At 36.6% G+C, this 27,581-nt stretch overlaps 1 protein-coding gene across 3 annotated transcripts in view; it reads right to left on the reverse strand.

The window, feature by feature from the left end:
• The window catches only part of ATG5 (autophagy related 5), a 74,014-nt gene that overhangs the window by 6,816 nt on the left and 39,617 nt on the right, over positions 1-27,581 (reverse strand). For all 3 annotated transcript variants that reach the window (XM_066315197.1, XM_066315198.1, XM_066315199.1), the window contains one exon: positions 19,801-19,918. In XM_066315197.1, coding sequence (XP_066171294.1) covers positions 19,801-19,918 — 118 coding nt within the window. The remainder of the gene's footprint in view (positions 1-19,800; positions 19,919-27,581) is intronic.

Here is a 27,581-nt window from a genome sequence, read left to right on the forward strand (position 1 = left end):
ATACAAGATATTCAGGCTTTAGCAAAAGTGCCCCTGGAGTTCTCAATTAGAATCCTCAGTATGCAAGTTCTCTGCATAGCAAGTCTCTAGAATCTGCCTTTGGTCGGGGGCAGCACCACTTATAAAATGGGCTTTGCAACCCTAAAAAGGCAAATAGAACCAGATACTTCAAATTAGGGGCAAACAATGCATTTCCTGCATGGTACAAGGCCCCAGGACTATAGACAAGGACACTAAAATGTATAAGGAGTAAACACAACCGAGTTTCATGCAGTAGCAGCATTTTAATAGTGTTACATAACTGGATGCCAGCTTTTCCAGCTGTGAAGTGGACCACAGACATTTGGTTGCTTATCTTCAGAATACATCATACGCTCTGGAGAAGATGATACATATTAAAGGTAAACCTGACAATAGGCTATACCATATTTTAAGAAAACTCATCCTGGGATGGCATTATAAGGAGCAGAATTTTCTTTCTGTGACTGTGGTGTGGCTGCTTTCCTCCCCATTTCTTCTGCTCCTTGGATTATTTGGCAGAACAGTGTGTCCTGGGCATCTGGTGCCTCAGACATCTCAGAATCTGAAGAGACACACCAACACCTTCACTGGAAAGATTTTAATCTACCTCTGTAGGATGTCTTAAGAAATTACTTACAGAAACACATCTTTCAGTAACGTGCTTCATGTGAGTAATGTAGTATGCAGTCACTAAGTTTGTTACTGAAAGATATTGCTGACCCAATTTTGAAAGCCTAAAGCCAAAGCTAGGCAAGGCTAAATCTGCAGTAAGCAAAAGTGAAAATTTCCTCCTTGGAAGCTAGGCTTCTGGTCCGGCACCAAGGATCACACATGAAACTGTGAACTTATTTACAAAAGGCTATTCTATATTAGCAAGCAAATTGAAAGACTGTGTTCTAATTTGTAACCAAGTTACTAATGGTAGGGAAGCACTGGCCAGTGGCTCAAGTTATTCCCCTCTCTAGGCACCTCAGGTTGGATAGTCTAGGAGATACAGAGACCAGACTGCCCCAAACAAGTCTCACAGTCTAAAGAAATTCTCCACCACTGACTTCAGTACCGGTAGTAGATAAATATTTGATGAATGTACTTCACTTTTTGTACTTTTAAGGAGGCAGCATCTCTAAAAACCCTCAAACCTCAATAAAGTCAGCAATGGTTTCGTTTGTTAGTCCTGAAACTTGACAAAGAGCATCTACCTCGTTTAACAGTAACCTGGCCAAACAGCTCCAATGTTTGCCTAATAGGTCTATATCAGACGTATATATAATATTATATATGTTATAAATTATATACTGTTATAAATTATATATTGTTATATGTGTCTAATATATAAATGTGCAAAGACAGGATACCGTTTACAACTAAACAAGCTTCACAATTATTTTCATTGTGTGTTGTACGAAAAACCCCCATGTGTTCATAAAATAACAACAACAACAAAAAATTAGGCTAAGGAGTATTTATGAACATGTTCACATCACTTTTGTAGTACTTACTATAGGCAGATACCATAATATTTTTAATTCATGGCAAAATATTTCTTTGCTCAGTGAGCAACCATAGCTACAAAATGAATTAAACTCATGTATATATTAAACATTCATGCTTTACTTTTCTCCAGTACTTTTTAAAAAAAGTATTAGAAACTAACACATATTATTACAGGCTTTTCTGTTCATAAACTCCAATCTAACTGGAACATCTGCAAGCAGTTTCTAGCATGTTTATGTGTAATAATGACCAAGGTACAGAAATATGGTGAGGTGTTCTGATTCCACAGTAATGACAACCTCAACATAAAGGGATCAAATAGAAAAATAAATTTGTTTACTAAACAAATTTTACTTAATCAGTTGAGTACTAACAAGAGCTCAATACCTATGTAATTTTATGGAAGTGCATAAAAAGTTGATTTTGGTCAAATCTCATGACCAAATGATATTCTGCTCTTTGAATTAACTCAGCACAAGTACTTCAGAGAGCAAACATGTTCTCTTTACTAAACCCAAGTATTTAATACCTAAGAAACTGTGGCTTCAAGGTCTAAGTTTATGACGTGTTCGATGGAGCAGGGGGGTTTTTTTAGTTAGAATTTAGATTTTTTTAAACTAGGAATAAAATCGTATGAGCTTTCAGAAGCTTCACACTAGCCTATTTCAGCCAGCATATGCCAGGCTGTCCTTTTCTGTGAATTCCATCTTGTGCAAAAATGACCCAGCTTTATCACAGCAGTAGGTTCTACTGCTAGAAGTGACTCATTTTCCATAGCAATCCTAACATGCTTTTAACCTCACTTCAACCACACAAACTACCAAAATCCTTATTCTCTTTCTCTCCCCCAAGCTGGAATGATGATCAGTTTAAGGAGACACATGGATCACATCAGCAGATACGCTGCTCAGTATCATCCTCTGACCAAGAGCAAAAACACAGAAAGAGTTGTGCAAAGCCAACTCTACAATAGCCTAGCCACAACAAAAGGTTCCTCTGACCTCAAAAATTTTAGATGCTGATATGTGACATGAAAGCACAGGACTGACTTTTCCTTCCTGCCTACATATCTCACCAGCACTGGGGAAAGCCACTGAAGCTGACTTAAGGTGAAGAACTCACACACAGAAATACAAGGTCAGTGCATTATTAAGTACAAATTTCCTTCTCAAAAATATTCCACATCTGAAATAAGAATTGTTCCAAACACAAGATGTGGTTTGGAGAAAAGAATTAGTGTCCCTGGATAGACTCTGAGTGCCCAACATAAATATAAATAAACCATGACATAGATTTAGTTAACTGTCAGCAATAAGACAACATCACTCATTTTAACCATTGGTAGTAACATGAGTTCAATTGCTCAAACTGAAGGTCATCATTTTCCTGAATGTCTGGTTTCAGTTTGGGGTATTGTAAATAAAAGCTACAACTTTGTATTTTGTTTTAAAGTCTCTTTTAAAAGAAATGTTAACTTTTAATACTTGACTGAAAAACCTACAGATTTACAGAACAAGAGTGTTCAACCTATATTTTCTACCATATCCACTAATTTAACTTTAAATATTGCTCTACTTCTTTACGTGGTTTTGACACAGGCCAGTTGGCTGGTATCTTCATGATCTTCTCATGGTATAAACATCTCAGATTGAATTTAGACATCTGTGACTTAATGGAAAGGACAAAACTTTTTCACAGTTCTTATACAATTACATTCATTGGATTATCCCAGGCACAGTCCAGCCTTCTCTATCTCCAAAAGAGATGTGCAATATTATCATATGCAATATTACCATCATCTACATTAAATATCACTAAATACTGGGATGATATCAAATATTTGGCATCACCCCATTCATCATTTTCTTCTACATGCAATTTTTCTCTCTTGTTATTGCCTGTCATCTTTTACCTCTATCTTCAGTCTAGATAGATTTTTAAATCTATCTTCAGGTTAGATAGCTGCATTTCTGAAACAGCAAAAAAAGCAGATTAAAGTAATGACCATAAGTCATTGGAGCAGCATATGAGAATCTGGCTTACACTTCTAATCTCACAGGAGCCAGAAAGCATGTAAAAGAACTAGAAAACCTTTTTTCTAGTCCACTCAAAAAGTTTTTAGAGTAAGTGAAATTGGCCTGAAACACCACTAAGCAGACAAAGCCTAAGCAGACATTTTTAACAATTTCCCAGAACAGTTAACACTTACAGTAACACCATATAAGACAAGGGAACTTTTCCTTCTGTAAAAGAGTTCATGCAACGCGATGGAAAAGCAGATAGAGGGTGGAAACGGGTTAAACTTTACTTAACTCAACTTTGCTATTGTTGCTTTTTATTTTATTCTTGTATATTTAATAGAAGTTTTTAAAACGGGGTTCTTGGAGTAAGTCCCAAACTAACTTATGACAGAACCCTAAAATACTTTTCTTAAAAATATGACGTTTTAGTACTTAAAGGGCTTTAGAAGGCCTTAAAAGGCCAAAGATGCTTCCCATCAAACACCTAGCCTCAGGCAGAATAAAATAAAGGTAAGACTAAACTCCCAGGGAATATTCTTATAACCCTTCTTCCTTAGCATCAGTGTCTTAGCCTTATCTTTGAACTAGCAACAAACCTGTGGTAGTTTATAAACAACTGGAGTTAGCAGTTGAGGTTTATAAAATTATTTTCTTCAAAATAAGTTAAAACTGCATTAAGTTTGGCCATTCACATATGAACAAAGTGACAAAGTTCAGTGTATACAGGGCTGCTGTTCCATGTAACAAGCAAGCACATGACACATTTTAGATACATGAAGAACAGGCAGGGTGTGCATTAAAAATAAACACTTGAATGGGTGACAAATTGAGGGCAACTCATCCATGATATGTTTTCTATTGTTGAAGGAGAGCTAAATCACTTTTAAGAGTTATGTAGCTTTTTTGAACAGCAGGCATCTTTCCTTGCAATAAGTTAACCCTTTTATGCACTATGCCCGTAATTAGATTTGAGGTTGCCCTTCTCTCCAAACAGTGTACAATTGACCTTCAGAAATTAGGGCTCTCTCTCTCTACACTGGGAGAGTTTAGGGAGCTAAACATAATTGATGTGGTTCTTGGGAAACAAACAAACAAAAACCATCCAAAAAATCACATTTGATATAGAGTTCTCTACAAAGTTTGTAAATCAATTCGCTATAAAAGATCTTGTTACTAATGGTTTGTGAGAACTTTTATAATGTCATTGTTTTCAAAATACTATTATGCCAAACAAATAACAAATTCTCTATGCAATCATATTATATATACCCTAAGCATATGCACATTCATACACTTTTCAAGGTTTTTAATGGCATTCTTGAACTTTCAACCTCAAGTTTACTTCATTTTCAAGTTACTATAATTCATATCATGCCTGCAAATATTCTGTGATCCTAATGGCTGTCCATCTTTTATAAAGAACTTTGCAGCTAATCAAATGATGACCTATTCCTAGCAAAGCAAAGAAGGATTACTGTTTCTGAAAAATCACTCTCAATACAGAAGAGACCAGCACGTTGACTTGTTTTCAAGCCATAATGCTAATTGCTAGTTTATCTGCCCAGTTTAATACATCAAATTCAAAAGTGGACATTGGGACATAATTACAATTTAAAACCATTTGGCTGAAGAGTGATAAGTGACACATACAGATTGAAGGCTTAATGGCTGTTACTTTCTGCTTTCTGCCTTCCCCTATTTAACTAGAGAAAAATAAACTGGCTTTTCCTTTTTAAAAATGCTACTTCCAGGAATACTATGTTATTTAACAACGTAAACAACTTCACAAGCAAACTATATGTGAAAATTGAGATGAGCTATTCAATTATACCCAAAGTACGAACAGTTTTGTTCCATGTATGACAAATTCTTCAACCTCTGCTATGCTGATCAGTAAAAACTCAGCTAATTGAATCCATTGATGTGAAAAACCACAGGCTCAAGTCTGTACTGCATACATCAGGCTGAAGGATTTCTGCTCCAGCCATGGCGGTAATAGTCAATGGGGTCAGGTCAAAGAGGGTTAAAGTGAGTCAGGATATAGCCAAAGGAATACATCAAACACTGATTTTAAAAGGGCAATTAATCTTAGACAGAAATGCTTCCTGGGGAATGAGATCTCAATCTTAAGAGCACACTACATGATGTAGCAGTAAAAATGTACATATACAAGCTTAGAGAGCTTTCATCCTGTGATCACAAACAGAAGGGGAGTGCTGTTTATCAGAGAAATACAAACCCTTGCTAAAATACTTACATTAGCTCCTTCCGGGCCCTTACTCGTCAAAAAATAAATTCTGTAATGAGCAGGCTGTAGAGTTTTCACACATGGAATACCATTTTTTGTACATGTACTGTAGGTTCTTTTGAATAGCTAGTAGACTAAAGTATTTAGAGATCTCTACCATGGTAAAATTAAAGAATTTAGCATTGAAAAATTCAGGAAAGAGTGGTGAAAGGAGTAATGGAATACCTGCAGGACTCTTTACACTGAACACTAAAAAAAATAACAACCCCTTCTCAAAACAACTACCTGGTCAGAAATAAAATTGGAAGTAAATTTTCATCGAAAGTTCTTTTTAGCTTTTCTATTCCAAAACATTAAGACAGTTAGCTGCAAAGCTGACAAGACTATAATATAATTTTTATTTTTAATGAGGGTTTGACTCATAACCTAAATATTTTTTAATTTAGAGCTCAGAAAGTATTTTTCTGCTTTATAGTAGAAAAATAGATCCACAAAGCTTACAACTTTATGTAAGCAAACATAGAGCATTTGCAAGCAAAATTTACTACATTGGTATCATTAATTAGTTAGCAAGATTACTAGTAATCATTAGCTAGGTAGACAAATATATACGGGTCTGAAATTAATTACCACAAATTTGGCTGCATTAGCTCACAGCACTAAAGAGAAGTGGCTTTGCAACCATCTCTCCATCTGAGGATACTGATGCCCGGCCATTGTAAATGTCAGAAGGGCATCTTTTTGGGTATCTGGTTCATACATGCGGCTTCTTGGCTGAAATGGTTGGTGACAACTTGCACAAAGATATTGGACCTAGTGAAGTTTGCCAAAGTGTAGAGACCTGCTGCATTTTGCCATTGTAAATGTGGTGATGATACCATGTGGAAAAAGGACAAGGACCACAAGTGCATTCAAAATCTTCACTGACTGCAGCATCTCTGTGCACAAGCAAAATCACTGTGTAAGACTTGGCTTTGACATAAGGAAAAGTTTTACCTCTATTTTTTAACAGATATTCTCAAAACAGCTACAAGTGCAAAGTAGAATATAAAGTTATCTACTGTTTATCCACTGGTTTTGAAGTTATAAAAATCTCTGATTAAAATGGGGTATTCAAGCAGGGGACAATTACTGTTAGCAAGTGCTGCTGAATCCTTAGAGAAGAGTCTAGGACATATAGTGGATTATTCCCCTTTATATTCCTGGCAAAATGGCTATTTTTCTAATTATTTTTGTAGGTACTTTGGTTTTGCAGGTTCTATTTTTCCAGCCCTCTAAGAAGTTTATCTCCTGGAAAAATCAGGTTATACCTATATGCATCAAGGCAAAATAGAACCAGACTGCAATAGAGATGCAAGGAAGATGGGAATGATTTTACTCATCCAACCACCAAAAACACAGTACACACACCTAATTTAAAGGTACAGATATAATTTAAAAAATGGGCCAGAATCCACTCTTTGGACTTCAGGGCAAATGCCAGAGAACAGCTCAGGCCTAATCAGCTAAATTATCTGCCCCTCTCTACTGCCTATTGAGAATAGACCCTAGACAGTTAATCAATGAACCCTGCTCAAATTTTCTGGAAGAATATTAATATGCCTTGACCAAAATTATGCTTGAGAACTGCTAATTGTCATATAGCACAAACAACACATGTTCTAGCCCACTTTTGTTTACTAGTATAAGTAAAAACACTGAGACCACATCATTTAAATCTGTTTGTGTGCTGCAGTGTCCTGGTTGAGAACTTCACATTGTGGATCTTCATAGAGGGTTAGTACTGTCTCCTGAAAGCTGTGGTAGACCCTAATCTCAGTTACTTTTGCACCAATTACAGCACTTAAAGCATTGTCACATCTTCTGTGAAACTAACCATAAGAAATATCCCATAAATCTCTGTGCTTCATGTACTTCAGCTGTTGCTGACATGCTTATTTCTGCAAGCAAGGATATACGAGAAACAAGAAGAAAGGCTTGGTTTGGGTTTCTTTCTGTGAAGTTTCTGACGGCTCACTCATACTGAGTGACCTCTGTGGCTTCTGGAGTAAGACAGACTGACTTAGATCACAACTCAAAAAATCCAGTTCTTAACTCTGCTACTGACCTCAGTGTGACCAGGTACAAGCCACATCTACCCTCTGTGCCTCTTAATTTCTCCTTTTTTGTCTCTCTTCAGTCATCTTTTATCTAAGTGATCAATTCTGTGGGAACACACTGCAACATGTACAGTGCATAAGGAACCTGAGGTCTCCTCCTAAAATACAAAAAACACTCATTTTAAAACCGAAAATTCAACACAACCAAAACACTCTGTTACACTGCTTTGATCCCAACAGTTCTCCTAAAACTCATATACATAGCAGATGACTAGAAATCAGGCAGGTTTTCTGTCCGTAATTTTCCACAATCTTTTCTTAACTGCCTAGATTTCCAAATCTATATAGCACTCAGTCAGGAAATTGCTGGTAGGACACTGATTGTTTCCAGGAAGAGCAGACTATTCTAGGATGAAAAATTCTCTTCTGGAGAGAATTTTAGAAATGCTGGCTTGGGATTTTCAAATAGAATTCTCCTGTGGAGGATTTTACTTTCTCCTTTTCATACTACTACTGTCAATGATAGACTTAAAAAGCTTCATTGTGCCTGAATAAAGTCATTGGCCTTTTGACTAATTTAAAGAGAATAGTCTGGGGTCTGATACTAATAAAACTTATTGGGTGGCCGGCAGAACAAATTTAGCTGAAGCTGAACAAATTTCCAAAGGCTTGTCCGAGAAAGAGAAGTATTTCCCTATTTGCTGTACCTCTTCCTACAGTCTACCATTCTGAATATGTGTGCTTGTGCATGCCCAGAAACCACTTCTAAGTCACAAAGAAACAGCACATTACTTTTGTGATGTTAGCAAAGTTGCTAGATGCAAGAGAAAGAGTAGACTAGAACAGACTATTGCAGTTGGAAGGGACCTACAATGATAATTTCATCCAACTGCCTGAGAAATCCTGGGCTGGTCAAAAGTTAGAACATGTCATTAAGGGCACTGTGCAAATGTTTCTTAAACACTGACAGGCTTAGAGCATCGACCACCTCTCTAAGAAACTGTTACGGTGTTTGACCACACTCATGGTAAAGAAATGCTTCATAAGGTCCAGTCTAAACCTCCCCAGTGCAGCTTTGAGCTATTTCCACTTGTCCTATCATCGGATACTTGGGGAAGAACTTAACACCTCCCTCTCCCCTTCCTCAGGAAACTGCTCCTCATAGGACATGCCTTCCAGCCCCAGCACCAGCTCTGTTGCTCTCCTCTGGAGACACTCGAGTACCTTAAAACCCTCACGTTGTGGGACCCAGAATGGCACACAGTGCTCCAGGTGAGGCTGCACCAATGCTGAGTGCAGTGGGATAATCACCTCTTCTGACTGTCTGTGCTGTGTTTGATGCACCCCAGGATGTGATTTGCTCTCTTGGGTGGCAGGACACACAGCTGCCTCATACTGGGTCTGCCACTGGCCAGCAGCCTCAGCTCCTTTTCTGCAGGCCTGCTCTCCAGCCAGTCGTCTCCCAGTTTATATCCATGCTCTGCGCTACTCTGTCCTAGGTGCAGAATCTTGGCATTTGGACTTACTAAGTTTCATCCCATTTGCCAACAGGAAAGGAGCAAAGCACTCATAAACTACCAAAAGGATAATCCTTGTAGAGTCAATTGAGGTAAAGTTAGAGAAACCATTAAAACCAAGCCATGTTCAGTGTTTCCCAAGAAACTGTATGCAGAAAGACCACAAGCAGCCCCACATACCCACTCCGTTTCCTTTTAGGAACAAGTGAGCCAGAACATTCTGCACACAACAGAAGCCCTCCCTGATTATGTAAAGAGTTTGTTTAGAAATGATGATGGCTAACAAGAAGCACAGCTGCAACATTATTCTCAGATTATTTGCACCCTTCCATGTGGACATGACAAATTAATTCTATATTAATTAATTCTGTGGTCATGACTATTAATTCTATAATCTCAAGCCAACCTCTGGACTTCGACACCTTTTGATCAAAAAGGACTACTAAATTAAAAGGTATGCAATTTTAACACAGAAAAAAACCCCCTGTTTCCACTTCAACTTAAAAAAAGGCAACGGGGACAGGTAGGTGTTTGTGGGTGTAAAAAAACCCAAAAAAAACAAAAATAAAAAATCAGCAGTAAGATGAAAGTCAGCTGCAAAAGGATAATCCAAGCAGATGGCCTAGTTAGGAAAAGATAACAGGCACAAATAATGACTCACAGGAGGAAGGAGAAGTACAGGATGACCTCCAATACGGAAAGCACCACTGAGTCAAGGACCCAAGGAGGGCAGAATAGCTTAAGCAGTGGTCTGAAGGTCAACTGTGGCCTGCAAGATGACTCCCACAGAAGAGGAGACAGTGGACTAGAATTTGTATCACTAGAGAGCTTTTTACCATCTTTCACTACACCCACTCTACAAGACCTCTAACCCTTCACAATACTCTCATAGCCATGGTGGATCAAAGTGTGGCTAATCAAGTGCCTAGAACTGCCCAGGGCTTGTTGTATTTTTAAATTTAGAAGGGCTGGGAAAGTATTTCAACACTGCACCTCCACAGCACTGAAAAGCAGACCAGTCTGCAGAGAACATACGCAATCAGACTTACTAGTTAGACATGGGGAGTAAAGACTTCCTCAGTTTGCTAACCACAGGAGCAACAAGGAATTGGGATGGTGCTGTGCTGCTCCAATTCCCACAGTAAGCCCCAAGTCAAGCTAATTCTGACCCCAGGCAGAGCAAGCCCAGTCATATTTCATGTCTATCCAAAGACATTCACACTGCATAAATTTACCTCCTTCTGTTGCACAATTTCTCATTTGTATCAAAATTAGGAGTCTACATGGCAAATCTAATCTAAATTCAATTTTCTGTTTAACTAATTTACTGGAAGTCAATGCTTAAAAAACTGAGGGAGAACAAAAACAATTAATATGTAGTCTCTCATACATTATACATTGAAAAAAAGCTGAGAGTTAATTGAAAACAGTTGATCCCTAATTTTACAAAATCATTCAGTACAGCAAGTCTTAAGAGAAAAATCCTGAAAGTCTTTTTGATCCTTGTTTTATTTCTGAAAGAACTAATGACACTGCTTTAGAAAGAGGTCAGTTCATGCAGCTTTTCTGAATGAACAACAATGCTGTGAAAACTGGGAATGATTGATAGCCTACTGTTTGCGTCATTATGTCCAAATGTTTACCATTTGAGCCTTCAAGGAAGCATGAGACAAAAATCAAAACAAGTTTTATGAAGACTTCAACAACACTAGCAAATTAAAATTGTATCCAGAATTGTTTAGACATGATAGCAGTGCAAGAAAACTGCTTTCTTCTACATTACACAGTTTTTATCTTTGCATTATGCCCAGTGTCTTAAATTTCTTGTGTGGAAGAGGAAAAATCTTTCCCTCCCCAGAACTCTGTTTTCTATCATTTTAACCCTTTGCCTCTTCAAAGCATTCTGCTGAACTCAACACTGTTTCCCCTTGCAGTGGTTGCTTTGTACTTACGTAAGATCATACTGTGTTCCTCCCTTTCTCCTAATAAGATGAATCACTATTTCTAAATGAACTGTTCACAATATTAGGATGTTCATTTACAGGAACTTCATAAATGTGCACTAAACAATTTTTTTCCCAATAGTTGTGAATGATTCACTTTTGTTTTTTCCAATTTGATGAACACTGACATTCAGAACTGTTATTATTTCTGGAAACAAAGGCTCCTTAATTGGCAACAGAAATACTATCACCAGATACAGAAAATCATGGGCAAACACAGCATGACTTCCTTGAAGCAACAGATAGATAACATTTGATTTTATTATCTGTCATAAACAAGAGTGTTGCTGTAAGCAGGTGGCCTAATCCACTTAATCAGAGTAAAAGACAAAATTTTAGACAGTATGAGAGAGTAGCCATGGGATTATCTCCTTCAGGGACAGATAATTTTGGTATTCATCAGTTTGAGGAAGAATACCCGTAAGTAACGTGTACTATCATATCAGGTATGTGACCTTTTGCTGGAGTTACAGGCAACAACATGGTCGTAACATCCTCTCTTCCTTACCTGCACAGAAACTACAACACACACTCTAAGAGACCACAAACAATATAAAGCTTTATCTTAGCTTATTCCTGCATAATCCACTAAATCTTCACAAAAACAGTAATAACTTTGAAGTTATTTAAATGACTGCCTATTTTCTGGAACTAAAACTACTGCAGACAATTGCACTTTACCACACAAGAACTGTACAATTGAAAGAATCAACTTTTGTCTGTGCAAGTGGCATCCACAAGCATAAGAAAAAAGATCAGACAATGAGTTTAGAGGCTGTAGCATGAATAATCAGAATAATCTGATTCTAACCCTTATTCTAAACACTCATGAATGGGTGTTTCCTATTAAAATAAAAAAGCCATCTATCATGAGCTTAGATTCAAAGCTACATGATGCAGTCTATGAGAAGCAAAGCTGAAGGATTTTTGACTGTTGGCTGGAAAGGATATATGTACAATTTCAAGAGTGTAAAATGTGAATGACAACTTTATTCTGACTTCCCTAAGTAACCAACCAGGACATTGTTAATTTTGAAGGACAAATGAAAAGCAAGAGAAACTGGGAAATGGAAGAATGCTGATAAATGTGCACAGTCCCTAGGTGTCAAAATATTTTAGATTTTCATATCCAGTGATAAAAAAATTTGCTGGTAAACTCTAGAAAAACTAAAGTATAATTCTAGATAACAGAATATCACCAGACAAAAAGACAGAAGGCAAAAAGAAAAAACTGACACAGAAGTGACTATTGACTAATTACTACCACAGACAACTAGATCTATTCCTGTTAGGAAACCAGCTAAGGTCTGAAAAATCTTAGTAGCAAAATTAGTTATATAAATTATGGTGAGCTTAGTCAAAGGAGAGCTAGTTTTAGAGGATGCAAAAGGAGATACTAAAAAAAGTAACAAAGGACAGCAAGATAGATTACTAGAATAAATGATGAAGGAACATGAACAGGAAAAAGAAGAGACATTGACATGACAGAAAGTAAGATAGGTCAGTGCAAATTGAAAAGAGAACTGAAAAGTAAGTAACCCTCTTTCCTGATGCTGCCGACAGGATCAAATATAATGAGACACTGCCCAAAAACCCAATGGACCAGTTTGCCTCAGATTTAAGTATGAACAACTAGGGAGAAGCAAATATAAAAACCAAGTATGCACACACTCCTCCAACAGATGATGATCACAGTTGAGAACTAAACACAGTTTACTATGTTCAAAGCACAGAACTTGCAATGTTTTACCTTAAAAGACTGAAAACTTGCCATGTTCTACCTTAAAAGACTGAAAACTGAAATGAAATTGCCCATCTTCCAAGAAGGATTTCCAAAAACTCTAGACTGTTAGGAATAGTAGTCCATGAATAGCAAACTAAGTATATAACTACACAACTCCCAAATTTGATTTCAATTGTATGCAGCCTTTAGACAAACTGAATTAAACAATAATTATGGAAATAGAGTCAATAAAAAATATACTTATACACAATATAGGTTTATCCATAGTAAAATTTCAGACTGAGGTGACTTTAATTTATGGACTGCTGTGTAACTGATAAAATACAGTTTAGTAACTAAATAAAAAATATAACATGCCTTAAAGAAAAACTACAGCAGACTACTATACAGAGGAAGTGATTATTGGATTAGTTTGAATATTGATTTCAATATTTATTAAACATTGACAAGAAGGACTTCACTGCTTCTCAAACTTTACGTCAACAGGAAGACCAGAACAAAGAAAATAACTGAGACAAATTAAATTTATCAATGTTCAATGGAAGGTGGTGACCTGGTCTGTTTCTGTTGCCACATAACCACAACCACTGCCTATGAAGCAGCTAAAGAGGAACCATGTAAAAAGAATAACTATTCAGCTAATGAGAAAACATGATTTAACACTTTTGCTGTCTAAACATTTATTCAGACACAGAATTAGAGAAGGTTATATTAGGTCAGTTCTAAACTAGCTTTCTGGAAGAAAGTACTACACAGTACTGCAGGAGGAGTAATACACGGTGAAGTAAGTGCACATTCCTTGAAGGTTCTCTGAACATTTTATTATTCTTAAAGCTGTTTCCAGTACCTAAAAAGCAGGCCTACAAGAGAGCTGGAGAGGGAATTTTTACAAGGCATAAAGGGATAGGAAAAAGGGAAATGGCCTTAAACTGAAAGAGGGCAGGTTTAAATTAGATATTAGGAATAAATTCCTTACTCAGCAGGTGGTGAGACAGCGGCACAAGCTGTGCAGAAAAGCTGTGGATGCCCCATCCCTGGGAGTGTTCAAGGCCAGGTTGGATGGGGCCTTGAGCAACCTGGAACACTGGAAGGTGCCCCTGCCCATGGCAACGGGATTGGAACTAGATGAACTTTAAGATCCCTTCCAACCCAAAACATTCTATGACTGTGTTTGCTAATAACAAAGACAGCCATTCTCGTTGCTTTAGAAAAACAAGGTATCCTTTACAATCAAGATAAAACTTTTGGCCATTGCATTAATTAAGAACTACACTGGCTTCTCAGTGGTTGTTCTAATTACACAGTTTTTCTTTACATTTTCTGATCATTACTACTAAGGTACGAAATGCTTGATACACATTTTGACAAACGGGTTCTCAACTACTGTGCACTCAGCTCCAACACCACTGCACTGACTGAAGACACAAGAAGATAAACCCAAGACACCCTGCAATCTGAAGAGTTAGAGGATGGACTCTAAACAGAAGCCACTCTTTGCTTTTGGTATAAAATGCCCATAACAAAGTCTTTTGTCCACCAGTTTTTCTGATTTACAGCTTAAGCAGATGAAACTATTTAGCATGCCAGAAAGGTGAGCACTGTACAGAACTCATTAAGCAGAAAAAAAAAATGTACGCATATATATTTTATTATTTTTTAAAATACATATATATATAATTGAAGAAAGGACCAGTTTGAGGAGAGACAAAAGTATGGGTTCAGATAATAACAGTTCAAGTTTTCCTTTTTTACAGCACTTCAACAAACAATAAAAGCCTTGAGTAAATAGTTTCATAAGCTAATTTAAATAAAATGCAGTATTCTAACCAGTTGCCCACAGTCTATAACAGTCCAAAATAATATTGACACAGCGTTTTACAAAGACTATTTTTATTATCAATTTTTAATGTCATTATTCAACCTGTTCTTTAGACAGTGCTCTTTACACCATGTTTTCAACCGTTGGCAATCAATGCATATATTCAATCCACATATATATATATATATATATAAATACATTTTTTTCATTGAAACATATTTCTCACCACAGTTGAAAGGAAGACTTAATTATATCCATGCTTCTTAAAGCAAAGGCATATATACACTGTGGGTGGTTCTTGAAATCCTTCCCTCCCTCTTCTTGTGGTGGTCCCTAAGAATCTGGCAGCAGGAACAGCTCAATATACAGCTACAAATGCTGAGTCTGAAAACCATATATTCTTTGTGTTCCCACGGCACAAAGCTCAGTTACGGATGTCACCACAGACAAACAACCACCACAATTACCATGAAGCTTCCAGTTGAATGAAAAGTCATTGGAAAAGAGAAAACCATAGAGGATAAGGGGGAAAAAAGAGGCAGCAGATGGAGAAAAACAGACAGAAACTCATATTGATTGTGTCACATTGAAGAAAAGATGCAGTTAATGTCACCAGTGAATCAATTCACTAAAGAGGCGGGTTAAATACAGCTCCAAAAAATAATGAAATGGCTTTGAAAAGAAGAGTAGAAAGGTAAAAAACCCCTGCTTCTACAGTATCTATTATACCTTTAAGCATATCTTTGATGAGATACTACTTTTATCTCCTTTGTTCAGAAAAATTAAGTAAATCTAAACTTTGATAACTGCACAGTCTGAAAATTCAGATGTAAAAAAGGTTTTAATTATTTTCTAATCAACCTTCGATAACATATTCTGTTTTGATAAAATATTATTTTAATGCCTCCACCAGAATAAAGTGTAGATTAAGAGAAAACATACATGTTTACACGAAAAAATATTATAAGATATTAAGTAAGGTCCAAAGAGGACAATGTTTAATGTCTGACTACAATCTATTTCTCCTTCAGAAACCATTTCAACAAGATTTTCCTGAATTATCATCAGTTTAGAGATCACAAATTGAAGTCAAAGATATGTTACAGCCAGAAATATTAATTTTTTGGAGAGTGGGACAGAAGAATAGTTATGAGAGGCCTAAACTTTACTTCAGAAAGTGCCTGGGGTTTGCACACTCAAAGCCCCAGAGTTCTCACTAATTCCAAGTACAAGCAAGCAAACTGTTCGGCAGAACACTCACACTGATCACTGGATTTTTCTGATGCTCCTCTCTATAAAATGAGTGGATTTGTAACAATCAGCTTGCCTCTGATCACATATGAATGAATTCTCCAGGGAAAAAATAATTAAATTCTGTTCCCAAAGCCAGGTTTCTGCTGTCTAAAATATAATATTTCCTGAAGCATATTTTCATTCTTGATTTATCCTTTCAAGAAGCAGGACTGTGATTTTTCACTATACACATCTGGCAGTAAAACATGCCCAGCCTGGGCACAAAGACAATAATCTCATAGAAGACAAAGAGAGATGAGAGGCAGAGAGTGACACTAAGCTGAATGTTGGGTGTGTAAGGAAATTATGATTGTACAGTCAGTCTACAGCTCTGACACCTTCTAAACTTCAAGTATTCAACTTCAAATGAAGACAACTGCTTTAGAAGCAAAACTTTTAGCTATAGTATCCCAGTTCCCAAACCATGCAAATTAAACTCTCCTATACCCTATCTCCTCTGTATTCTGAACTGATGGAACATCTGTGACAGAGGAAGCTTGTTGAATTCTCAGTAATCCAGCATCAGAGAGAAAAATTTTTACTGAATGGGTTTCATGGAGACTTCAGAAGCACAGACGTGCTGTGGTTCTGTAGTCTCAGGAGTTTAGTCCACTTGACAGAAAAGGGTAACACTTTTCCTCATTATTATCCCTAACATTTCTACAGGCAGAACTCAAAAGTGGCACTAAGCAGTCTGGTGAGTTGGCTTTTTAATGGCTCAAACCTGTATTAGACCATGAACATTCAAGATATATATAATTAATAATAATTAAATATTACTCAAATAATAATATTTGAATAATGAATGAGTGGATTTAGTCAAGTGAGACAATAATCAAATTCACTTATTGGCTAAACTGAATAATCAGTGAACAGAGTATGATGACCTCTGACAGTCAAGCCTAAACCAGCACTATCCTTCTCTGCCCATAATCCTTTGAAGTAAGAATCACTGCTACCATGGGCATCCATCTTTTCAAGTAGCTTCCTTTATGCCTGAACCCTTCTCTATCACCCCTCTGTTTTGTTCTAATTCTGCTTCTTTTTTTCCTTCCATGTTGCTGCACCTAAATTTTTGCTTTGTACTCCTGTCTGCAATACAGCAAGCCCTGAACAGGTTTTCCTGTCTTTTATCTGACAATCCCCAGCTCCACCTCTTCACCTGCAGCTTGTCATTCTGCCAGCACAAGCTACCCTTCTTTTCAACTTCTGATTTCACTTGCTTCTCTAAATCCCTTCTCCAAATCACTTGGCCAGCAGGATATCTACTCACCACTCTTTTACAGATGCCTTGGACAATCTCTGTGCATGCTCCACAAGCAATATGCTTCTTTTTCTCCCTCATCCTTTTATCATCTCCTACCCCACTTACTCTGTCCAGGTGTTCACATTCATTATGTCAGGTTTTGGCTTTTGCCCCAATCTCTTTCATTCTGCCACACTGTTTACATTGTTTATAGTCACTCTCCCCATCACATTTAATGATTTCCAGATCTGTCATTTTCTTCCAAATTACTTGTTCAGTCAGACTCTCACCACCCCCCCGCCCCAGCTCTGTGTATCAGTCCACCCCCACATCTCCTGCATTTAGCTCAGACAGCTTCCCTAGCTGTCCAGCGTACCAGAAGACTCGCAATACAAGAGGAACAACTGAATGACACTACAATACAAAGCTAGGAGAAAATGTGCCAAGTTCTGGATAGCTCACACCCAAGTGAGGGACCGCATCTATTAAACTCTTAAGGTTGCAAGTGTCTCAGTAAAAACTGGGTCAAATTTAAGCAAATGTATACAGAAACAGACAAGCATATTCCAACACTCCAAAACCCACAAAATTTCACATCCCTCCTCGGATGTGTAATTATAGTACCTGCTTTAGTTGCTCTACTTCCAACTTCTTTTTTGGCCAAGTTGAGTAAACGTAATTATTTTTTGCTTTTAACAAAAACAAAGCAAGCAATTAGCACAGAATATTTCTGTTCTGTTGTCAAAGGTTGGTGCTTTTGCCAGCCTCTGAAAAGAGGACCTACTGATGGGAAGTAAGCATCATCACTGGTATTCAGGTAGAACTGTATTACATACACACTTTTGATAATGACAGTCAAATAGCACATTCACCATCTGCAGCTTTGGCAAATCTACATAAAAACTGTCATCCCTTAAATTCTGGAATAACTTGTGCATAAATTCTTTTGAGTTTCTTTCATTTAATTCGTGCTCAACTGCCTTTCAAGTTAAAATGCATCCATCCTTCTCACTAATTTTTTTAAATTCACTCTCTACTTTTTCAGTAGGGTCTGTATAATACTGACAGTTAAGTACTTAAAGATGGTTAAACTCACTGCTGCTAACATTCATGTATCTATTGGTACCTCCCTTTATCTTTTGGACAGTTAGTGGAAAGCATTACTTAAAATAATGCTCCAAAATTTAAAATAGCTTTATGAAAAATGGACACATGGTTAGCAATATTCCATATTTTTCTTACCTTCTGTTACTTTTGGAAATTGTTCTCATGTGTTAATAAGTATTAAACAAGGGTAAAAAAAAGTACTTTGATATTTCAGTGAATTTCTAAGATCCTGATACTGGGAGAAATCCACGACAACTGTTTAATTTTGAATCAAGCAACTTCTGTGTACAACAAAATCTTACAGAATTTTATACTGATTTCCAGTTCAGTGTTCCACTGTCAAAAGAGGCTGATACTACATAAGTGAATTCTGTGCCAAGATCTTCTCTAGAATATCACACATTTCTCGTAAGTTTCTCATTTACAGGTACTGGTAAGACAACAGCAAGAACAAATTAAAAACCTTTCACATCAAATAATTTTGATATTAATTTGCAGAGTACATCACCGTTCGATTTATCCTCCTGGAAATGTGTATCACAGTTCCAATACTGGTAAGCTTTGAGACTAAAATTACATCCAAAAAAGCCTGTTTTTTCAATAAGTACTGATCAACAAATGCTATTGTATGAAATAATATGCTACATTAATTGGTCACACAATACTAATTCGTAATTATATATAAACTGCTATATACTTGTAAAAATCTTACTGGTACATTTTAAAAGGCTGGACTTCAAGAACAGAAAAAAGCTTTCTGAAAACATCTTCAATTTCCATCAGTTTTCAAATTTTACACTCAAAAAGTTTTTAGAATACAAAATTAAAGTTAAGAAAATCTGCTGACACAGATTTTTTTTTTTTAATGCAGAAAATAAAGTGAATATTTTTACTATAACCATCATAACAGCAAAAGAGCACAGGAATTTTACAATAGAATTCTAGAGATTAATTTTTCAGGAGTGACCAAGGACTCAATCTTACCCTCTTGAAACCATGCAGATGATGCATGGTGCACTAAGGATGCCTTTATAAAATGAAATGAATGAATGAAATCTGGTACTGACATTCAGTCCTACCTCCAAAATCCTCATATAGAAAAAAAACCAACAAAAAACCCCAACAAAACCCCAATAAATCAACAGAAAAAGATTTATCTTATTGGACAAAAGCTTATTTCTGCAGTACCTTCAGGGGTGACAGCACTAGGACACACATCTTTTAGCAGGTCTCCCAAAGTATGCAATTGTCCACCTGAAGCAATTGGTCGAAATAGTTTCTGTATAAAAGGTCTCTCTGTTGTTGCCTGTTTTAATTAAAAAAAAAAAAATCAAACAATTTAAGCACCATGCAAATATGCAATATTAGCACTTGAGACAGGTACATGATAGGACAGAACTAAAGGTTGCAGCAGAAGAAACATCTGGCATTTCCACATTCCCCCTGCCCCACACCTTGCATTTCATTCATATCATGAAATGCAGGGAAGTTTTTGTTTATTAACAATTACAAGTAAGCTGTCACTCCAGAAAAACTGTGAAGATAATTTATAGATGTTATCATGGATACAAGAGTGTTAATTTTTTTTTAAAGCCCCAAATCTTCTGTTATGGGAATACAATCTGCTTTAATAAAAAACATTTTAATATCTCCTTAATTTAAAAAAAAACAAGCAGTGAGCACAAACCTAAAGAGTTCAACATATCCCTATATATTTTGCTGCAACAAAGTAATACTGTACCCTTCCACCTGCACAGGTGCCTTTTTCTCAATAGATTTTGTATTAAAAATTTCAAACTACGTCAGCTGCAAGAACCAGTACCACCTTAGAAAAAGAAGTGCTGTGCTCTGACAGACAACCTAGAATCTTCTACCTACTAAAAGAATCGGTCATATGTAAAGAAGATACATGACCCACTTCTGCTGCAGCTATGAAAAGGAATTCAGAATGATTTCAACTATGCATCATTCCATTTAAAGCCATTCCCCTTGTCCTAGCATGACATGCCCTTGTAAAAAGTCCCTCTCCAGCTCTCTTGCAGGTCACCTTTAGGTATTGGAAGGTCTCTCTGGAGTATTCTCTTCTCTAGGCTGATCAAGTAGAACTTATTCCCTGTTATAAATGATTATTATAAAGTTGGCTTTTCGCAAGATGCGTGCTATATGATTAATAACTTTGTGGTAAGGATATAAGTTTTTATTTCTGCTGTTAGTAAAGAAAATTAGGCATAGTGGTAGTAGTGATAGAGTATGCTAAAATTGTCTGTTTGGCTGGGGTAACATCCAGTGAACATGTAAAGAAGACTCTGCTATTGATACACCAGCTATCAGCATCTCCCATCTGAAGAAAGCACCGACCAAGACCCAGTCTGGAGGTGATAATGAAGACTCAGCCAAGAAACACGCATGCTCTAAAAAGGCAGACCCAAGGAGGGGCCATGCAAAACAGTCCCTGGAATATGGAAACTAGTTTATGGAAAAATATGAATATTCCACAGACTGATACAACAGAAAGGGTATTTAAAGAAAGTCTCTGAAATAGCAGGTTGTGGACTTGGCTAAATGCCAAGTCACCCGGCTGGCCGTAGTTTGCTTTTTTCCCTTATCTCCTAATTGTCGTATCTTTTTATTAAAACTTATTTCTTAAAATCTACCAAAAACTGAATCTCGTTTTTCACATTTCCCATATACATTAACACAGTTTCCAGGAGAATTTGCTCCATGACCTTTGTTGAGCACCAAGGCAAGACTGTAGTTCCCCAGCCCTTCCTTATTTTCCTCTTTAAAAAATGGGGTTATGTTTCAGTAGGAACTTCACTGGACTGCCACAACTTCTCAACTATGATGGATGGTGGCTTAGCCACTTCATGGGCCACTTTGCTCAGGATCTGTGGGGATGTCTCTAATCCAGTCCCATAGACTTGTGCACCTTCAGGTTCCTTAGCTGTCCTTGTACCTGATCTTCTAGAGTGGGCAGTTCTTGATTCTCCCAGTCCCTGCCTTTTCCCTTTTGGGACTCGGGCAGTCTGGCTGGAATATTTGCTGGTGAAGACTGAGGCAAAAAAGACACTGAATACCTCCACATTCTGGGTAAACAAGTCTCCCATTTCTTCCAGAGAGGGCTCACAATTTTTCTAGTCTTCCTTTATCCCTGACATTCCTACAGAAGTTCCTCTTTTTGCCCTTAATGTCCCTGGCCAGATTTAATTCTAGCAGATCTTTAGCACTTACTTAAGAACTGTAGTTATGTTAGGGTAGCTCTCTGGGTATCTGTAAAAGCAGATCCAGGGCCAGCAAGAACCTGACACTGCAAAGACAGGCAAAGGTTTTTTTCCTGATGACCTGACATCTCCACCCAAACTCAGCACCCAGAGCCAGAGAAGTTAAAAATCTTGTATTCAACCAACCCAAACATTTTAATCTAGCTCAAAATTGTTGCTGACAATTTTCCACTAGCAGCCAACTTCCAAAAGCAGCTGATGTGCCCTGCATTGCGGGTGACTGGGCTCCAGCAAATGAGACTTTCATCACATATTATCTTAATTGGCACAAGCAATACAAGCCATTGCCCCTTTCAAATTTAGTTTCCAACCTCTCAGAAATTGTCTCCCATCCTACTATGATAATTAAAAAATAGAAACAACTCAACATGAAGAGGTATGTTATCTCCCAGTGGGGATTTTTAGGGAAAAAAGCAATCACTCAAACAAATTAAGAACAACAACACAACTATCACTCACAGGCAGGCAGGGAGTCTGTGCCTAAGAGTGCTACCCTAACTCAGAAGTAATTCCAGGGTAGTACAGCGCAGAACTGTTGATACACAGCTACTTGTTACTTCTTGCTAATAGTCTTCAAATATGGAAAAATAGTCTTTTCCCAGTTTTTTCTTATGAAGACTGATCAGAAATAGTTTCTGAGCTGCTCTAGTCAATTCTCTATGTCCTCAGGGTAGCAATATGAGGATATCATCAGCGCTAATGAAGTATCTGAACATTTGAAATATGATGGGAGGCACACAGCCAGCAGGATCCATCCACCTCAGACAGCTCCACACTTAAGAAATGAACTCTGGGACATTATGTTGAAGAAATGTACATGCAAAACATTAAAAGACAAATACTCTAAAACATTGTTTTACTCAAAACAATTTTGTACCAAGTTTAGTTTCTAAAGTCCAGTCCAGTCATAACTCCCAAATACTTAACAACTAAAATAGCGGAAGTGGAAATAAACAGAAGTATGCAGGCAAAGGTGGTTACCATCAACAGACTTTTAAGATAAGAATTTCCCAAGTGTGTATTGCAGTTTCTCATTATTTATTAATAAATTAAAACCAATTTTTTTCCCTAGCTATAGTAATTTAATGCCAAGAGGGAAAAGCCAAAGTCGTATTTTCGCAAGTCTCCCACATAGTTGCTGACTGCTGCAAACAATATCCTTAACTGCTATCATGAAACATTATAGAAAATGAATTCAATTTTGCATTTTAAGTGTTAAGCAACACAGATGTGGTAAAGTAAATAAAAATCACTGGCCTTCATCAATGTTAAAATGATAAAAGTAACTGCATATTGTTTATACAAAGACTGTGGTACACAAATCTAATTCTACAGGCAGAGTATTACCTCAAGACGCTTACACATTTCTTCCCTCACATGCAGTAGGGAAGTGTGCTTTACACACTAAAAGAATCAAAAGAAATGTCCCATCCTACATTCCACAATATTTACAGGCTAAGTTTTCAAAGTATCTTAGTCATATGGAATCAGAGTTTTAGAAAAACCTTGCCATCACCCTTCTCCCAGTGTAGTAATGTAAGACCAACCTGACTACAACTTTCTACTCTAGTATTGTCATCCCTGCAAGTGTCCTAGCCAGGTGGAAGATGGTCTAGTGCAAGATGTCCCTGCCCATGGCAGGTTGGGTGGACTCGATGGCCTTTGAAAGCTCCCTTCCAACTCCAAGTATTCTGTGATTCTATTCACTACAAGACATGAAGGACCCGCCACCATGAATAGCTGCTTATGTAATGGCGTATTTTTGCACAATATTTGCTTAATCAATCATGAGAAAGTACTACCTGTAATCTAATCCATAAAGATATCACTGCGTAACTGATAATGAGTTTAAATAATCTTCACCAGATCTAAAACAAATATTCATGTAATATCTATCATTTTGCCAACTAAAATGATCATAGTCTCAACAGAATGTAGCACTTTTTGAATTACTTTATTTTACAGTGTAGCCTCCACGTAGCTGTGAGCTGTTTAAGACTCTGGATGCCTTTGCAGGATACAATCGGTGAAAGTCAATCAGCAATTGCCTATCTCTACACAGAAGATGCCTTTAAGTATATGAGCCTATGAAGACAATCATTCAGCCTAAAAATTGCAGGGCATTTTACACTGATCATTTCCACAATATAGTATCAAATTACTGAATTTATATGAAAGCAAATCTTCATCTCTGAATTAACACACTTTCCAGAAAGTTGGACTTAACTGCAACTTCTCATTCTTCTCTATTAGTATATAGCACCATAAATCTCATGATTTGCAGAACAAATGAAGACTCTACTCTTTTTAAAAGAAAGTTTAAACCCTGACAATGATAGGAGAGTGAGGGTGAAAACAAATTACACCACAGTGAGAAAGATTACCTATTCAGGTACACTGGCATTGAGAAGAGTTACAGGTGAGGGCAAGTTTTAAGAGGCTCTTTAAGACAGTGCAAAGCCTCACAGGATCACAGACAAGCTATATAGTTACATAGTATGCTAACAAATACAACAAATTTCTTCCCTATCATCCTGGCAAAACAAAACAAAACAAAAAAAAAAACCAAAAAAAAAAAAAAGGAGTTGTCAGCTTGCCTGGTCCTTTTCAGAATCAACACAACATCAAACATTGCATGAAATCCACAATTGAATTAGTCAAGATATTTTATACAGGATGCATCTTAGAATGAAAAACATAACTCACAAAGCACTGGGTTTTAATCTGGAAAAATCACAGTTACTAGTACTTTCATCAAGAAGAAGGTATTTGGTTTTTCTGCCTAAGCACTCAGCTGCTTCTCAATATTCAAACAAATGAAAGTTACCATACATACTGAACCCACAAAGTAAAAAAAGAATTTCTTACAATCCCTACATGTGGCTAAGCTGGCAACCTAAAACAATAAAAGTTAATACTTCCCTACATATTCCATCATATTTTCAGTAACTTGTCAAATTCATAGTCTGTGCTGCCTTATAATGAACAACTTTGCATTAAAAAAATCTCTCTTAATTTCATAGAATCACTTTGTTTAGACTCATTTAAACTCAACCAAGAAGCTTTAGAAGTAACAAGAGTTTGCATAACGATGCAAGTTGTTTTATATAAAAAAGAAAGAACAGGAAAATTAACTAGTCCCTGAAAATAAAATTGTGCAAATATTTGCTAAAAATATTTTCCCATACATTTTAGATGTCTTCTACTTTGTAGAAATGTTTTCAATTACGAATCTCAATGCACAATGTAAAAGTGACTAACTGAAAAGCTGATGAGTTACTGTAATCACAAAACCATCACAACACCATGCCTGTCCAAAAGCAAGATACTGCAAATCCCCATCTGAAATACTCTTCTTTCACTGCTGCTGAAATGCTGGGGTTTTGCTGTAATTTCAGGATGAGTATCTTTGATTTCTTTTTGCTTAATACTAGACCAGACTCATTGAGTCTGTGGAGAAGGTTGCATTGTGGAGAAGGTACAATAATGTTTCTGGGTGGGAGCTGATGAGTTTTTGCTGTTTTGCTTCTTTCCTTATGGAAAACTTTTTTTAAAAATTTAATCTCTTTCATAAAGGTGATTTTCAGCTCAACAAGCTAAAGTACACACAAAAATTATCTTGTTTTATCTATTTGAAATCTGTCACCTTTCAAACCATTAATATTTTTTGAGCTTCTATTACAAGAAGCATAAAACATGACAACGTGATATGCCTTTATCCTGTAATCATTACTCCTCTCCTCTCCTTCATATCACCCAAGCAATAGAGGGCTTCTCCCAGACAATCCACTGCTTTATTCTATACCTTAGACAATTTTTCCATTTCAATTACTCCTTGAGATGTTAGGACCAGAGCAATATTCCAAAAAAAGGGGACTATTCCTTGCATTTCTTTAGTCTCTGCAAAATCCATCGAGTAGATGCTCTAGTTATGACTTTGTGTGCTTTGAATAAGGCTGGCACTGCTTTTGTTAGCATTCAAAAATTTGAACTGCTTACCTGCAACATCACATCACTGTTCAGAGAAAAAGGTACAACTCAATATAAAACAGAATTAATTAGGTTTTTTTTAAATAAAAGAAGCAAATAATGCTTTTGTATATGTGACACGTAACTAAAACCCGTAAGACAAAAAGAATACACATTCTCAACACACTTACCCAGAACTACCACAAAACTTGAGACACAGACAGGATGTGCTGTGGGTTAAGGACTCATAAAATCAACAAACGTGTTGAATCAAACTGCCTATTTTTCCCATAATACATTTTAAATTTCTCTAATAAATCATACATTTTCAGTGGTTGTAAAAATTACAACATATATACCTGAGCTATGGAAAAAATGAATAATTTCACCTATTTTTGAGTTCACATCAGAATTTCTGCAGTTATGTTGTAAAAAGGACACTCTGGTTTCCTCATGAAATTGAAGGTCTTAATCATGGACAGGAATTTTACACTCCCTAATACTTTTAAGAGGCTTGAAACAACAACAACAACAACAAAAGATTCAATCAGGCTACACTTTAAGCATTTAATTACATTAACTCCAGTCATCTAAATTAGCAGTGCAGAAATTTATCACTAGATTGAAGCTGAAGACAATTCTATGAATGCATGCACATATGCTTTAATATGGTCATGCTAAATGTGTTCCTCTACAATGATACCTCTATAAAACTCCTTAGATGGGGAGGCAATCATCATATCAATCATACCTGTCAAGGAATCACAACATCAAGTAAAGTGAAAATTCTGTTAGTCTTGAAAGCAGTCCTAACGGTATTACACAAACTGAAAAACCTTTAGGTGGTGTTGAACATTAATGATGACTGGTTTAAAACCAAGACAAATTATACTATGTGTTTTCTCGGTGGAAGCTTTAACAGACCTTAACAATGGCCCCTATAACATGTGGCAAGTATTATGTCACCAATTGATGCAAGTAATAATGCCAAAATTATCTAGTATCTTAGCCAAGACTGTAGTCAAATTAAAGCCACAACTAAAATTATAAACACATCTGGAATAAGGTTAAAATTTTATGTAGTAGGGCTTATTACAGTTATGTCTAGACAATAATATTGAACTGTTTTTTGATCATGAATGGTTAAGGACTATTCTCCTAATCATTCATGGACAACAACTTATGTTTTCCTTTCATTGAACAGAGTACACTCATGACACAACTGCAGTTCTATCCTAACTTTGTACACAACTATCAATGTTTTAGCATTATTATAAACCTACAGAGAAATATGGCAACTATTTCAGTTAATTTTCCCTTATATTGTTGGGAGCAATTACTTGCTCATCCTTAAAAAGATTAAAGAACCATTTAAAATATCACTGTTCTCCATCTTATTTAAGCTGGCAGAGAACGCTTCCTTAGAATCTTTTTGAAAAAACTTTACATAATAGCAACAAAATGAGTAATTAGAACCATGTAAAACATTTGAAAGTTAAAGTCCTACCATATGTTCTACTTATCTGAAAGAGCTATGTGTAGTTAGAAAGCAACCCTTAACAGACATTAAAACATTAATGGGTTGAGTACATTGTGACACTTCAGAATAGAAGACACTGCTTCCATTTCTGTAACTGTAAAGATGAATCATGCTGTCCACGTTGATTTTGTGGACCCAAAATATTTTCTGATGTTCAGATAGATATTTATACACATTGA

The sequence above is a fragment of the Sylvia atricapilla genome, chromosome 3, assembly GCF_009819655.1.
Source record: "Sylvia atricapilla isolate bSylAtr1 chromosome 3, bSylAtr1.pri, whole genome shotgun sequence".
NCBI classification, from domain to species: Eukaryota; Metazoa; Chordata; class Aves; order Passeriformes; family Sylviidae; genus Sylvia; species Sylvia atricapilla.